Source organism: Numida meleagris, chromosome 13 (genome assembly GCF_002078875.1).
Source record: "Numida meleagris isolate 19003 breed g44 Domestic line chromosome 13, NumMel1.0, whole genome shotgun sequence".
NCBI lineage: Eukaryota > Metazoa > Chordata > Aves > Galliformes > Numididae > Numida > Numida meleagris.
In genome coordinates, this window is record NC_034421.1 from 1,488,463 (window position 1) to 1,503,260 (window position 14,798).

The 14,798-nt window shown below is 39.4% G+C and overlaps 1 protein-coding gene across 5 annotated transcripts in view; it reads left to right on the forward strand.

Moving 5' to 3' along the window:
- TRRAP (transformation/transcription domain associated protein) overlaps positions 1–14,798 on the forward strand; it is an 84,613-nt gene that overhangs the window by 54,752 nt on the left and 15,063 nt on the right. For 3 of the 5 annotated variants that reach the window (XM_021411663.1, XM_021411662.1, XM_021411664.1), the window contains 8 exons: positions 1,938–2,129; positions 6,044–6,272; positions 6,485–6,750; positions 7,453–7,553; positions 10,202–10,403; positions 11,460–11,624; positions 13,202–13,292; positions 14,335–14,534. In XM_021411663.1, the coding sequence (XP_021267338.1) occupies positions 1,938–2,129; positions 6,044–6,272; positions 6,485–6,750; positions 7,453–7,553; positions 10,202–10,403; positions 11,460–11,624; positions 13,202–13,292; positions 14,335–14,534 (1,446 nt within the window). The remainder of the gene's footprint in view (positions 1–1,937; positions 2,130–6,043; positions 6,273–6,484; positions 6,751–7,452; positions 7,554–10,201; positions 10,404–11,459; positions 11,625–13,201; positions 13,293–14,334; positions 14,535–14,798) is intronic. The other 2 variants (XM_021411665.1, XM_021411666.1) reach the window with 1 other exon arrangement.

Genomic DNA, 14,798 nt, shown 5'->3' on the forward strand with positions numbered 1-14,798 from the left:
GACTGAATATTACATTTTTTTAACGTTGTGTCTATTCTTTTGCAACGCTGGTTACATAGGTACGTGCAGTCAGTGTGTTTTGCTTTAAAGGCTAAACAGTGAGAACAGGAAAAGCTGTTTAATTTAAGGCAGTCTTTTCTCAGAATCTAAATTAAAGGTGCCCAACCATTGCAGCATTTGAAATTGAATTTTCCCACGCTTGTAGTACTGCTGGAAATGAAGCAGTTGCTTCTAAGATGCATTTGAGCATTTGTCTGTCCCCGTGAAGCCAGGTCCGTAAGTAGCAAGTTGTACTGCAGCTGCAGAAATGATCTAACAGGTGATATTTGCATTTTAATTAACTTCTTTTGCTCTTTAAAAAAATTGCCATTTTGTGTGTAAGTATGCAACTTTACTGGTTAATTTTAGAAACCGTATTGTTTGAAAACCTCTGGAGCCTAAAATCAGGACTCTGTTGTGCAGCTCATTTTAAACCTTGAGTTAGACCAGAATGAAATAGATCACGTCTGACAGGTTCTGGTTTTGGAAATGGGTTTGAGTAGAAGCAGCAACCACAAGTAGCTGCTGATGTGCTGTAGTGGCAGTTGTACCAAATGAGGTATTTTCAGCAATGGGGCGTTCACTCATCGACTCAGGAGGAGATGCTGCTGAAGCCGTAAATGGAGCTTCCTGGGCTCCACTTGGATTCCCATAAAAATGTCAGGACACGTGTTTGCATAAATATTAGGATGTGAAGAATGGTGGATTCTGTGCTGCTATACTCGCTAGTCAATTCTATTGGTACTCTATGGCTGTTCTTTAAAACCTGACTTTGAAAAACTTATTTTAAATGTACTATCATATAAATCCCCGTGGTTGATCCTTGGGTCAGAAGAGGGTCAGAAAAGATGGCAAATATGTATCAGCTTTCATAAATCTCTGCGAAACGTTTTAAATAATCTAACTATTAAAGTGGAGCCATTAAAATACCATGTGGCCTTTGATAGGACCCAAGACTCACTTCCATTTGCTCGCATTGCCGTTGTGTTTAATGATCCAGCGGATAACGTAATAAAAAAGAGATGATTTTCACTGTGTAAGTGTAAAGTTGCTACCTGGCAGTTTCTCTTTGCGGTCTCAGACGTAAAAGCCAATTGAGGATAAGCAGAAATAACAGTTGTAATGGTTAAGGTGCAGTGCATCAACAGGAAGATAATGCGGAGGGATTTCTGTAAAATAAGGATTTCCTAGCTGGGCAATTCAGGTGCTTTGCCATTTTTAGTTGCTGTTTTTCTGCTGGTCCAAGGTTTTTAAGAAAATGGTTTATAATTGTGTTTTAATCATTTTAGTACTGCCACCCGACTCTGCGTCCGTATTGAGAAATGGTTTTGATGTAAATGGGAAGGCTACGTGTAGATGATTTAAAAAATTGCACATCAGCTCTTTATTCTGATAAACTTAGGCAGTTAGGAAGTACAATGCTGGCATAATGTGCTGACACAGAGGGACAGTATCCTTCTAAATGAGGAGCTGACATGCTTGCTCTGGAGCCCCTGCAGCATCTCGCAGGCAGCGAGCTCTCTGCTGAGAGGCACTTCTCTTCTTGGCTGGGTGGGCTGATTGGCAGCGAGCTTCGTGCTCCTGTTGCAGGAGCGCTTTCAGCTTGCTCAGCTGCGCCGTGGCTGCCCGGCAGCGTGCCCTCAGCAGGCTGTGTGCGGCGCTTCTGCTCCTGTGCCGAGCTGGCAATTTCTTTGCTAGCCTACCCTCACCAATAATTGTTGGAGCCCGAGCCCCTCTAATGACAGATTCTGGTATTTTAGTCTGTTTGTAGAAATGGGGCGGTTTTCTAAACAAAATAAGCAACCCGATTGTTGAAGAAGTCTTTAGAAAATACGTTAGGAAAGTCTGCCTTCAAGCACGAGTAATCCTTACCAGACATCTTTCCATTTCATTACCAGGTGGAGTTGAGCTGTCCAAAAGAGATGGCGTGGAAAGTGAACATGTACAGAGGATACTTAGCGATCTGCCACCCCGAGGAGCAGCAGCTTAACTTCATTGAGCGCCTGGTGGAGATGGCGAGTAGCTTGGCCATTCGGGAGTGGAGGAGGCTTCCCCACGTGGTCTCCCACGTTCACACTCCCCTTCTCCAGGTAAGAACCGAAAGCTTGTGTTATCAGTTACGTTCTGATAGCAGGTTTCAGGTCTTCTAGTAAATGTGGGTACAAAATACTTTACTGTTCAGTACTGATTGGTTTCTCCTAGTGATATCTTTTTTAAAAATTGAAGATTGTGGTGGGTTGAGGTAGCTATTTAAAAACTGACAAATGGCTCAGCCTTCTTTGTGGGCTAATGTGTAATGCACCGCAGTGCTTGGAGTCCTTGAACACTGAGTGGCTTTTGAATTGTGTTCCATTTGGAGTAGGTATAATATTATATTATAACACTTGTGGGAATGTTGAACTGTCTTCCAAAGTGTTCTTTTCAGATGGTTTGCGAATGTGTTAAATGCAGTGTGGAGTTTTGTCAGTTGTAACGTGCTTGTGGTTTTTTTTTTTTTTCTTTATTTGTTTTAAATCTGAGCTGTCAATGACCTGTAAGGGAAAAGTGTGTTTAGAGATGCTGGTATTTCTCTGAGAAGCAGAATTCTGAGCTAGCTGAGCAAATTCTGAACTGTGGCTTAAGCATTATGGTCAAAGAACCAAAAAAATTAGGTCTGTTGCTAGTGAAGGACTTTGCAGATGAGGCTTTACCATTTTCTTCTCTGATTTGCCATTCTGCAAGTACAAGTTTGTACTGGAAAGGCTGTAAGTTGTTTTTTGTCTTTGCCTTTGTTATGACAGGCCAGGTGAATTGGACTGCTGTGCCATCTGAGCTCCTTCAAAGGCACTCAGGTTGGAAGGTTGGAATGGCAAATTGAGCCCACTGGGTGGGTTCTGTAAACACATTGGTGCTGAGAGTGATGGTAGAAAGTTAGTTCCTATTGCACATAAAAAGCCCAGGAAAGAGAATGTCTTTGGTCTGAGTGGGAGACCATATTCCAGTAATTCCCCTTGTCTGCGTGTGGGTGCGCACCTTCCACATTTAGCTGAGCTGATTGAAAAGGTTACTGCTTCCAACTAATTGGCTCATTTTAATTCCAATACGTTACAGAGCACTTGTGAGAGTAAGTCAGCTGGAAGAGTTGAGACAGCGGTAACCTTTGTCAGGGGCATTTTGCTGAATTGGGAAGGAACAGATCGCTTACATCAGAAGAGGTTGGCGCCCTGTGGCCTTTCCTTGGGATCTGAAAGAGATCTGTGTGCTTTCTGGGCAAGAAAAATGGGCAAAGCAAGCATGACGTTTTGAGAGGAGCTTAATGCTGAAGTCAGGGTGGCATTCTGGCTGTGAGGCAGTGAGCTGTGCTCAGAATAAATGAGAAGCAGTCCGTTAATTTTGAGTTACAAGAACTTTGAAAAGAAACAACAGTAACAAAACCGAACAGCTACACAAGAAGCACACACTTCCGAGTCCTAAAAATGTTTTTATCTCATAAAAGGATGTGCTATTTTCTGTTTCTCTAAGGAAATATGGTTGGAATAAGAGAAGTAAAAGATGGCTTTTCTTTCATCCTTGCTGAACAGGTCCCTAGTGCTTGTTTAAATTAACCATATTTTAGGCCTAGTTATTAAGTGTTACAAGACAAATAATGTACTTTTTACAGCATTTATTTAAGTGTTGATTGGTTTGAAGGTACTGTGCTCCAGATAGATGTTTCTTTTTGCTTTTAATCTTACTTTTTGTGGCAACATTGGCTGTGCAGTTTGAAAAAGAGATACGTTCAAATTCTGTGTGTTTAGTCTTGCTCCTTGACATGGATGTTGCTCAGGATCCACTTAGAAAGTTTGGGGAAGAGACTTGGTTCTCGTCCTGGAAGTGCTTGGAAGAACTTGAGACCTGCAGAAGTGTTTTTGTGAAGCAGCTGGCACAACCTTGATCATATGGATTATGCAGTTTACTTATTATATGAGATGAAAAAACACATGTCACATGGTGAAAAATGTATGGCTTGTGTCCTTCACAACTTTCACACATTTCTCTGTAACAAAAACGGACTGCTGCAGCTTCCCTTTAAAATGTGTGAAATGTCAACACTTACCCTTTAGCTTTGCTTGGATTTAATTACGTAAGTAATTCAGAACTGTAAGAGACGAACTTTGAGGGTAGATGTTATTGCCAAGTGTAATTGAATGGAAGCAGGCGTCCAAACTCATCTTTAAAGAATGGGATTGGGCTTTGAAATGCTTCCAGAAGCGTCTTGAAAGTGAACGTCCTGCGTTGTGCAGCAGCACCCGGAGGTTGGGGCTGGCGGACTCGGGTTCACCTTCCCCCGCAGCGTGTGCTCTGCCAGCAGGCTGCCTCATTGGGAGGGCTGACTGCGGCCTCCTCGGGCGGCCTGGTACACGGGCATCTGGTGCAGAGTAGTGCCCATTGCTGGGGAGGGAGACATTCGTCTCCAAGGGGGAAATTCTGGAATATCTCAGTGCGGTATGATCTGAAATTTGGTGTCGGGGGATGCATTTCTTCATGGGTCAGTGCTCCGAGAACTGTGCATGAGCTGCACCTGTAGAAATGCGGTGGATCCTGCTGGGGGCTTCCGTAATTCTGTGCTGGCTGAGGGGTTTCACCTTGTGTGTTGTGCCTGCTTTGCTTCATAACAAACGAAATCCTCGTGGTCTGAGGGGCCTCTAGTGAGAGGAGCGTACCTGTGGGTAGGTGGTGCACAGCAGCCCCTGCGTTTGAATTGGTACGATGCACATTGATGCATTAGGTAGAGTGAGGGAGCATGGAAGAATTCTCCGTGTAGGGAAGAAGCTGCTGAGTAAATAGGTGAGATGTAAATAGTAGTGCAACCTTTCGTTTGCTAGACCTGATACAAATGGAAGATTTCTTGACTAAATGAATTCCTTCCTGATAAATTTTCACGGATATTTCCAGTTTTTCTCTTCTGGATGTGTGGTATTTGTAGCATGAAAGGATTAGGATGGCTAAATAATGTAAATGCTTTCAGATATCAATTAAAACAAGCGTTTAGAATAACCTAATATGTGGACATCCCTCATGAAGAAATGATAAATTAGTCAATGAGTGACAGAGGTACAAATGCAGCCATGAATTTGCACTGCAGTAATTACTTTTTTTTTTCTAATATCAGATAGTGTGTGATTAAATACCTGTGAGAAAATTAAATTTATGTGATGAATGGGTGTAGGATGAAGGTTAAGCTATTGTGAGAGCTGATACTGAGATGATTGTAGGAAAATATTACTTTGTTTAATTTATTTTGTTTCAAGAGATTTCACTGGGTAAATTCAGAGGGCTTTTTTTTTTTAAGTAGTTATCTTATTTGGTTGATTAACAATGAATATGACTATTATCTGCCAAGAGGTAGCTTCAAGAATACTACATTGGTTTTATTGTACTACAGGTAATTAAATTCCATTAAAGTTTGTGGGCCTTTTCTTGGGGTTGTTGAAGTTTAACAAAATGTCTTCTGCCTGTAGTGGGTTTGAGACTACTGCCATCTCTTGTTTGTTCCTTTCATTAATCTGAGGATAGTAATGTCAGTATAAAAAACATTTTTAACCTAAGTAACTTCTCAAAGCTAGGGTTCTTGGGAGCATCTCTTATAGTGATAGCTTTGGGGATGCCTGGAGCCCGAAGATAGGCAGGGACCTTTTTGTGGGCAATTCAGGAAGGAACGTTATGGCACCTTTGTGTCCTGTATAAAACAATTGGGTTGTTTGTTTCTTGGGACTAGTCACCCGCTGATACAAATTCAGTTTTGATGTTCAGCAGCTGGGTATAACATTTCTGCTAATAACTGAAGCACACGGTTTTTCGTTGTCTTTTCTTTTTCTGTTTTGATAATTACCGGCTAATGGTTATTCATGCAACTAATAGACAGGTCCCCAAGCAGCATAGCTTCTTCTTTACTTGATGATTTAAAGGTGGACTGATCAGAAGGATCTTGGCCGGTTTATTGTACTGTCTTTTAGGATGATTTATGTTGTTTACTGTTTTCTAGGCAGCACAGCAGATAATTGAACTTCAAGAAGCAGCCCAAATAAACGCGGGATTGCAGCCGACTAATCTAGGGAGGAACAACAGCTTACATGATATGAAGACTGTTGTCAAGACTTGGAGGAACAGGTTACCCATTGTGTCAGATGATTTATCCCACTGGAGCAGCATTTTCATGTGGAGACAGCATCATTACCAGGGTAAAACTGCCTGGTCCAGCATGCCTTCATCATGTAATTTTCCAGAAAACACATTGTTTGAAATAAGTTCTTTGTATTCTTTTTATTTAAACATGAAGTAGTTTTGTTGGCTTTGACGAGATTGTTTTTATTCGTTTTCCATCTGAGCGTTCCATTGAGCTGTAGTTTCGTATGTAATGTTGTGTGAGATTTTGCTGTATGTATGGTTTCATTTATAATGACAACGTTTCATGTTTTGTCTTTAGCCATTGTAACTGCATACGAAAATAGTTCTCAGCATGACCCTAGTTCCAATAATGCAATGTTGGGAGTTCATGCTTCTGCATCGGCAATTATCCAGTATGGAAAGATAGCTCGAAAACAAGGGCTGGTCAACGTAGCTTTGGATATACTGAGTCGTATTCATACAATTCCAACTGTACCCATTGTGGACTGCTTCCAGAAGATTCGCCAGCAAGTTAAGTGTTACCTTCAGCTGGCAGGAGTGATGGGCAAAAATGAATGCATGCAGGTACGGTAGCTTTTTCTCTGACGTTGTTATTAGAACTTGGAAGGTTATGAGTGTGTCAGATGTATAGATTTAAATAAATGGCCTCTGTACAGGACGGGATCAATTTCCTTGGTCGTGTTATAGCATGCCCAGTGTTAAGTAACACTGTTAGACACAACAGGAGTCATTGTCCTCTTTGACCTGTGAATATTTTAAGAGTTAACCTTGTAAATATAAAGTGGACATAGATATTTTAAAATCTTACAAAGTAGATAAATGGAAGGGACTCTGAAAATACGTCATTTGCAAAAGGACAGTGCAATTGTAAGATGTGTTTTAATGAGGGGTTTTGAGTGGCTTGCTCATGAGTGATGTTTGCTGGCGTACTGACATGAAAATGGGTTAAAAAGAAGGGAAAAAAGTGTGATTGTAGACAGAAAACCCTGACACATAATTATAAGGCAGGCAAACTTAAAGTTGGAGAAGATAACTGATCACCTGATGAGTGTTGTCTGTAGTATCTGTTATTTTGCATGGACCAACAGAAACTTAAAATTGTTGTCAGTCTAGACTGTTTTTAAATGAAAAATAAATGGGAAATAACCAAAATGCTAGAAATTCATGCTGTTTCAAGAAGAAATTTGGGCTGTTTTTTATGGTATTTTCATTTTAACAGAGACATCCATTTTAGAAGGCTTTTTTTCACTAATACTTATTTAACAGGGTCTTGAAGTTATTGAATCGACTAATCTGAAGTACTTCACCAAGGAGATGACTGCTGAGTTCTATGCATTGAAGGGAATGTTCTTGGCGCAGATTAACAAGTAAGTGTGTTGGCTGGAGGAGGTGTTAGCACACATCTGAGAGAAGAGTTTCAGCTCAGTATTTGATCAGGAAAGTTGTTCCCTATGTTTATACCAGCCTAAAACTTGGCACAGCTGTATAAGGAAGTAGAATTTTTCATAGTGGTTCCTCTTCAGTTTGAAGATGGAATGATTGTTAATATTTCTGAGTGCTGTAGGAAGACCTGACTGAAGCAGACATTACATCAGTTATTTTTTGTTTCTTTGTTTTTAGAGATATGCAGAAGGAAGAGGCAGGGAGAATATTTTTGTCCAAAGCTTTGCAGCGTAAGATACCTTTTTTCCTGGTTCTATGACTATTTAGTTAGACAGACTGATGTCTAATGGATATCTCAATCTAACAAACCAATGCATTAGTGTAGCTGACAAAAGGAAGTTACTTTAATTACAATCTCAATGTAAGTATCGCATATAAAAGCAAGGATAGAGCCCTATTCAGTCTGCAAGATTATAGCGACCTAAACAAAGCTAGCCTACATCTTCATTTCTTTTTTTCTGTTTTGTTGTTCATTGTACATGTCTGATGGCATAGTTCATAGTCCATACAAAGATCTCCTGTATTGTTCAAAATGAAAATGTTACATAAACTCACTTAGGATTGAACTGAAAATATTAATGTTTTATGTTTTGGAGACAGCTTGCATTCAAAAATGAAACACTGAAGTGTAAGCTTTACCTTCAAACTACCAGCTTTCTAGCATTTTCGCTTCACAGTGCTGACAGGCATCGTGCTGCTTTGAGGAGGGTCTCTCTCTAATTCAGTAGGCAGATATTTCAGCAGTCAAATTTTATTGGGTGATCCTGAAAAACACAGCCCTTCGGATTTCAGCATTTTTTTGTGTATGTGGTATTTAATGGCATATTGCTCAATGCTACGTATAGATGGAATAGTTGTTTTACCACTGCATTGCAGACACTTTCAAAGTGAAATCCATCAGCTTTTAAGTTGTACACTGCAACCCCATGTAGCAATTAAAGTCAGGAAATAATGAATATCTTCTGTGAGTACAAGAGAGAAATTTAAATAGGCAGAATGTAATTACTTTGATGGAAAGTGCAGTGGGCTTTTTTGCGGCCGTAAATGAGCTTAGTTTCAGTTGAGGTGTAAAGGGAAGGAAGTCTCCCTCCACCCCCACTTTAAAATAAATAAATAAATTCATGCAGTTGAACTAAAAGACTGCTAAAACTGTACCCATGCCCTTCTTCAGGATAGAAGGGATAAAGGATTCTGTTTAAAACATGCATCTTAATCTTGCAAACCAGCCGAGACAAACGTGTGTTTCAAGCACTGCAGCTGGGGTTAGGATGTTGAGATGGTTACTCATGAGAAGATGGGCAGTCCTGGCCCTGAGGACGTGTGACTGCTGATTACTGTGTGTCGAGTACTTGAAAGCCAGAGGTCACCTCTGCTGTTGCATCTCCCTGTGCTGCCCATTTGCTGAGCAAGGTGGGAGAAACCATTTTTAAAAAGTCATTTCAGCTGTCAAGAATGATGGATAGTAGAGAGGTAGAAAAGAAGATCTGCTGAAAAGTCCTGTTTTTAGGAAGGGGAAGTAGTCAGATGAAGTCATTTATCAGGCTGCTGCTTTGCTACTGGGCTTTAAAACTTCAGTGTAAGGTGCAGAAAGCTTCTGAAAGAAAGCAAAGTATTTGTGTAACGTAGAAATGAATGTGTATTTGACTGACAAAGTTACTTCCTTTTTATCATTTCATCTCAATAGCTAATCATTTCAATTCATTACTGTAATCGTACGAGCTAATATTTTGATATAAAAAATACAGACAAGCATTACTTTCCTTTTTGTACTGCTTCTTACTATGCTTATTCTACAAGAGAGAAGATCCCTTTTAAATAAGAATCCTGAAATGCTTTAAAAGTTTCTCTGTTTCAGTTGTGCATGTGAGTTTTCTCATTCTTCAAGCTTATGCCTGACACATTGCCCAAGTTTGAGGGCTGTTTGTATATTGAGGTGAATCCTGCCAAATCTTGAAATGGGAACATGTGAGGAAACCCAGAAAGGACTTCCCAATTACCAAACTTTGCTTTGTTGTTTTTGTGAATCCAAGAATTGTATGATTAGACTTCTGTTGTTGCTTTTTTTTTTTCCAACTTCCTAACTTTTTAGCCTTAGGGGTGAGGAACTGACTTGTTCCAGATAACATCAGTTGTAGATTGGGTGGGAGAACACTTAAGCAAGGTGGAGTCCACTGAAAGATATCTAATGCAATATGTTCTGAATTTTACTTTTTCTTACTCCTTCTTACTCCTGGTGTTTTTGTGTAATCATTTATTATTCATTTTTTCCCTAGAGTTTTTTTCTGTTGCTTGAGTTGCAGTTGCAGTGCACTGGAACTTTTAGTTTTTCAGGGAGTATCTTGGGATCTGAAACATTTGCATAATTGTTTCCATTATGAACCATTTGCTTTCATAGCTGCTGAAATAAAGGAAAGCTAAGAGAAAGTAATCAGAAGCCCTTACTGGAGAACTTAGTGGAAAAATACCATTCGATGTTAAGAACATAATTGAGTACCCTATCAGAAATCTGTTACGTGATTTAGTGATTTTTTTTGTTAGTACAAAACTCATATTCATACTTGTCACATTGCAGGTCTGAAGAAGCAAACAAAGCTTTTTCTGCAGCCGTACAGATGCATGATGTCCTAGTGAAAGCGTGGGCAATGTGGGGTGATTACCTGGAGAATATCTTTGTGAAAGAACGCCAGCTTCATCTGGGTGTGTCTGCTATTACTTGCTACCTGCATGCGTGTCGTCATCAGAATGAGAGCAAATCAAGAAAATACTTAGCAAAGGTAAGGTCCTGGTGTTCAAATGTTCATATGCCCACGTTGGTGTGATTGGAGAAATACCAGTTACAGATTAAAAGCTTTACTTTAGGCTGAAACTGTATTCATGGCTGCTGTAGAGTCATTGCATAGAATTCATCATGGATTTTTTTCTTTGTTAGAATACATATATATTTTTTAAGGTGTGGAAGGGAGCAGGGGGGAAGGGAACAAGTAACATCCTTGCTTGCATAACTGTCTGATTTTTAACTTAAACTAAGATTTCCTGTGTCCTTCTGCTTTATAAATTAGTCAGATACCTTCCCACACCAAAGCCTTAGAATTAACAGCGCTTTTTTTTTTTCCACTTTTGCATTTCAGCTCTATTCAAATAGCTCTTCCAGCTACTTAACTGGGATTGGTTTTGAAGGCGTTGCCCTTCTGACTCCGTCAGGGATAGGAACTGTGGATTACTACTGGTACAATGTCAGCTGTCGTTAGTTTAATCTTTATTCTCCCAAGGGACCTTCTGAAAATATTAGTGCTTCATTTTCTGAATTTTTGGTACTACTTTTTTTCTTTTTTAGTTCGTTAGACAAACACAGATGTAACATTTGTGCTCTCCTGCTAACTGTCATATTGCTGAGTCCACAAATACAGCTTCAGTTATTTGCAAGCGCTTAGGCCAAGCAGTCAGTGCTTAATACATTTCCATTTAAATTTGGTGATAAAAGAGTATCATTAGGGTTAGACAGACAAAGGAACGTTTAAGTTAACGTATCTGAATAGCACACTTATAGGCACTATGAAACATGCCTCAATTTCCACACCAGCCCCCTCGTTGCACCCATTAAACGTACTTGCATTTATGTATACATCCTTCTAATCTTATCTCTGGGGGAAAATCCAACACTGACCAGGTATAATGAATCTAAATTCTTGTGTCCAAGTAGGCTTTGACAGTTCAATGGACTCCAGTATCATATCAGTAATTATCTGCTTGGGTTTTTTTTCTGTGTAATTCATTTGACGTGTGTTGGATTTGTTCAAGCCCTGAGATGTCTGCTTGAAACCTTGTTCCAGGTTCTCTGGCTGCTGAGTTTTGATGATGATAAGAACACACTAGCAGATGCAGTGGACAAGTACTGTATCGGTGTCCCACCCATTCAGTGGTTGGCCTGGATTCCACAGCTGTTGACATGCCTGGTTGGCTCAGAGGGCAAACTCCTTCTGAACCTCATCAGTCAGGTGGGTACAGAAGATGAAGGCTAATTCTTTATTGTCTGTAACCTTTATTTTCAAGATGAGATAGGTTAGAATTTTTAAAAGCAAATTAAGAAAGTTTAAAAAACATTATTTCTTGCAACTGTTTATAATTTAATAAATGCTAATTTCTCCCTATAAGCAGAACAATTTTAAGTTCAAAGTGAGTGATACTTAATGAGACTGAACCTTGTGTAATTGTATGCCATATTTGCATAACGTGTTTTAGATTTCCCTCTGGAATTCTATTTATTACATTTTTGGGTACAATATAGTACACATTTAGGAATGTGAAGTTAGATGTTTGTTGTGTTAAGAGTAGAGTTAAAAAAAATTGCTAGCTCTAGTGAGTGAAGGGCAGACTTTTTTAGCTCCTTATTTTTCTCAGACTTGATTTAAAAGTTAGTGCTCTGTCACCATCAGAAATCTTTACAGAGGTGCTGTAAATTTACACTTGAAATTTAGTATGTCAGGTGACTAGAAAAATAAGGGTAACGTTTCAGGAGTTAGGTGAAGAATCTGATGTCCTCAATTTGTACCTCTGAAAAGACAAATGAGCTTTGATTGATCTTACTTTGGAATTTTAAGATTTTACTGTCCTCTGCTCTAAAACAGAATCAGAACAGAACACGTTGCTGTATCTCAGCATAAAGTTGTTTTACAGTATGCCTTCACACTAAGGGAGATTGTATGACATCTTTCTGCATTTTTAGATATTGTTTTCTTATTGCTTAGTGTGAACAGGGTTCAGATATGTTTTCAGGGATGGTAACTGTTCGTGGTCTAGTTTAAGCTCTCTTTTAGCATGCTCAGAACCAGGAAATGCTGTTGCGAAACTTCTATGGCTTGTCATGCCCATTTGGAGGGGAGAAAAATCAATGATTTAATGAAATTGTGGCTGGAGAACTCTCTGGTTGTGTCTTAAAATGTACTCCATTGTGGGTAGTACTTAGACACATCATTTCTTTCCTTTAATAGAAAAGGAGATTTATAGATTACAGAGGAGACGCTGGATGTTAATATCTCCTTCGCCTTTTTTTTATTATTATTGTTCTATTATGGAAGCTAAAACCTTTTTTGGTGAAATTGGTATCCCCTTACATTAAGTGCTGCAATTAGCTGGAGTAAAGTTACTCTCTAATGGGCCTTCTTATCACTTACTAGGGGGCTCACCGGGAATTGTGGCCTAATTTAAAGACTAACTGGTGTCATTCTGTCTGTTTTTCTTCCATTATGTACATGAGTAAGATCAGTGAGCTGGCCCAGGTACGCTGGCATTATGCTATTTTCAGATTTATTAAGCAGTACTATCTGGAAGCACTAATTAGGTAATGTCTTAACAGTGTGTGGAAGGAGTCACCATTTCATCCTCTTTGATTTTCTGTTACTGAAATGATCTTTCATTTCCTAGTTTTCCAAAAGCTGTTATTTGAAACAAAGAACTGATTATTACTGAATTCTTGCACTCATTTACATCGAGAATCTGTACGTGTTGATCTGATGTGTAGTCAGATTTCCTTAAATGAGAAGTGAGAATCGTGTGTATGTACATCTGCACATAGGTGGGACGAGTCTATCCCCAGGCTGTCTACTTCCCAATCAGGACCCTCTACTTGACCTTGAAGATAGAACAGCGAGAGCGCTACAAAAGCGGTGAGCTTGATGCAGAGAAAACTGTTTGAATTCTTTAACTTGGTCATTATTTTTAGTTTTCCTTCATTTTACTGGGAAGATAGCTTCTCTAGGAAACATAGCAACGTTGCAAGGCCAAGGAAAAAAATTCCAGTGAACTTTACTTAAATTCATTTCTGTGACATCAAGTCTACAGGAGCTTCAAGTCTTGAGCTGTCTTGAATAACCTGCTCATCAAGGATAGTTTAATTTTTGTTATTATGTAACTAATTATTCAAAATCACGCACTCTTTACTGGATTTTAGGTAGAAAAGTCTTGGATTTCAAATATGGGAGAGCACTAATTAAAAATGCTTCATTTTTCTTTGCTCCTCCTTCAGAGGAGGAAGATGATACGTTCACATGCCATAATACTTCACGGCATTTGTATCCAACAAGAGATGTTTGTTGCCAAATTCTTGATATTGCCACTTATGCGTTTAGTGATAGCTGATAACATATCTTCCTCTCAGTTCTGCCACAAACTACCGCTCTGCTGAATTAAATGAGGTTTCTGATCACTGGGAGGTGATGTTATTTGAAGCAGTGGGACATCGTGTGATAAACCAAAACTCTGTGCAACGGAGTTGTAACACGAGAGAGAAGTTTTCCTAGTAGGTAACACTCTACAGCAATGTGTGTTGTTGGCATCAGTTACATTTATTCCTGCAGTTGTGCAAGAGATCTCACCAAAAAAGGGAGGGGGCCAAAATGAACAGTGTTTGCTTAGTTTGTTCCTGTATGAAATATTGCCCGTTACTTCAGGAGCTCGATTTGGCAGTGTAAAACCTAGGGCTGTGTGATTTTGAGGAGTGTTTATATCGCTCTAGCTTTGAGAAGTCTGTAGTGCTGAGCAGCACTGCGAGCAGAGTTTTCTTAACAGGCAAATTTTCTGCAGCTCAGTGGGTTATACATTGTTAATCCAAAATACAAAACAGTTTATTTCATTCAGTCATGTTTCAAGTTTATGAAGAGCAAAGTCTTTCCTGAATTTTTGTATTGATTTTACTTTTCCACTTTCCAGATTCTGGGCAACAACAACCGAGTTCAGTTGGAAATCAGTCCCACTCTGCCTCAGATCCTGGGCCAATCAGAGCCACAGCACCGATGTGGAGATGCAGTCGAATTATGCATATGCAGCGAGAGTTACACCCAACACTTTTGTCTTCTCTGGAAGGCATTGTAGATCAGATGGTCTGGTTCAGAGAGAATTGGCATGAAGAGGTATTTGGCTTTTATACAGCTTCATATGTATGTGTCCTCTAAGGAAAACTTAGCTGCAAAATATTTCTCTAGAATTACTTCCGAGCAGTAAAACATAGCTCTTTTTTGATTAGAAAACTGATGTATTCCTAGAACTGACTGCTCTGATTGGAGTTTTTAGACGTTAGTTATTTATGGAAGCAATATATAAGTTTCCCAAAACTTGACAAATGCCTCTAGCATAAGGATTTAAGCTGTTGCTTGTACTAACTGAAAAATTATGTT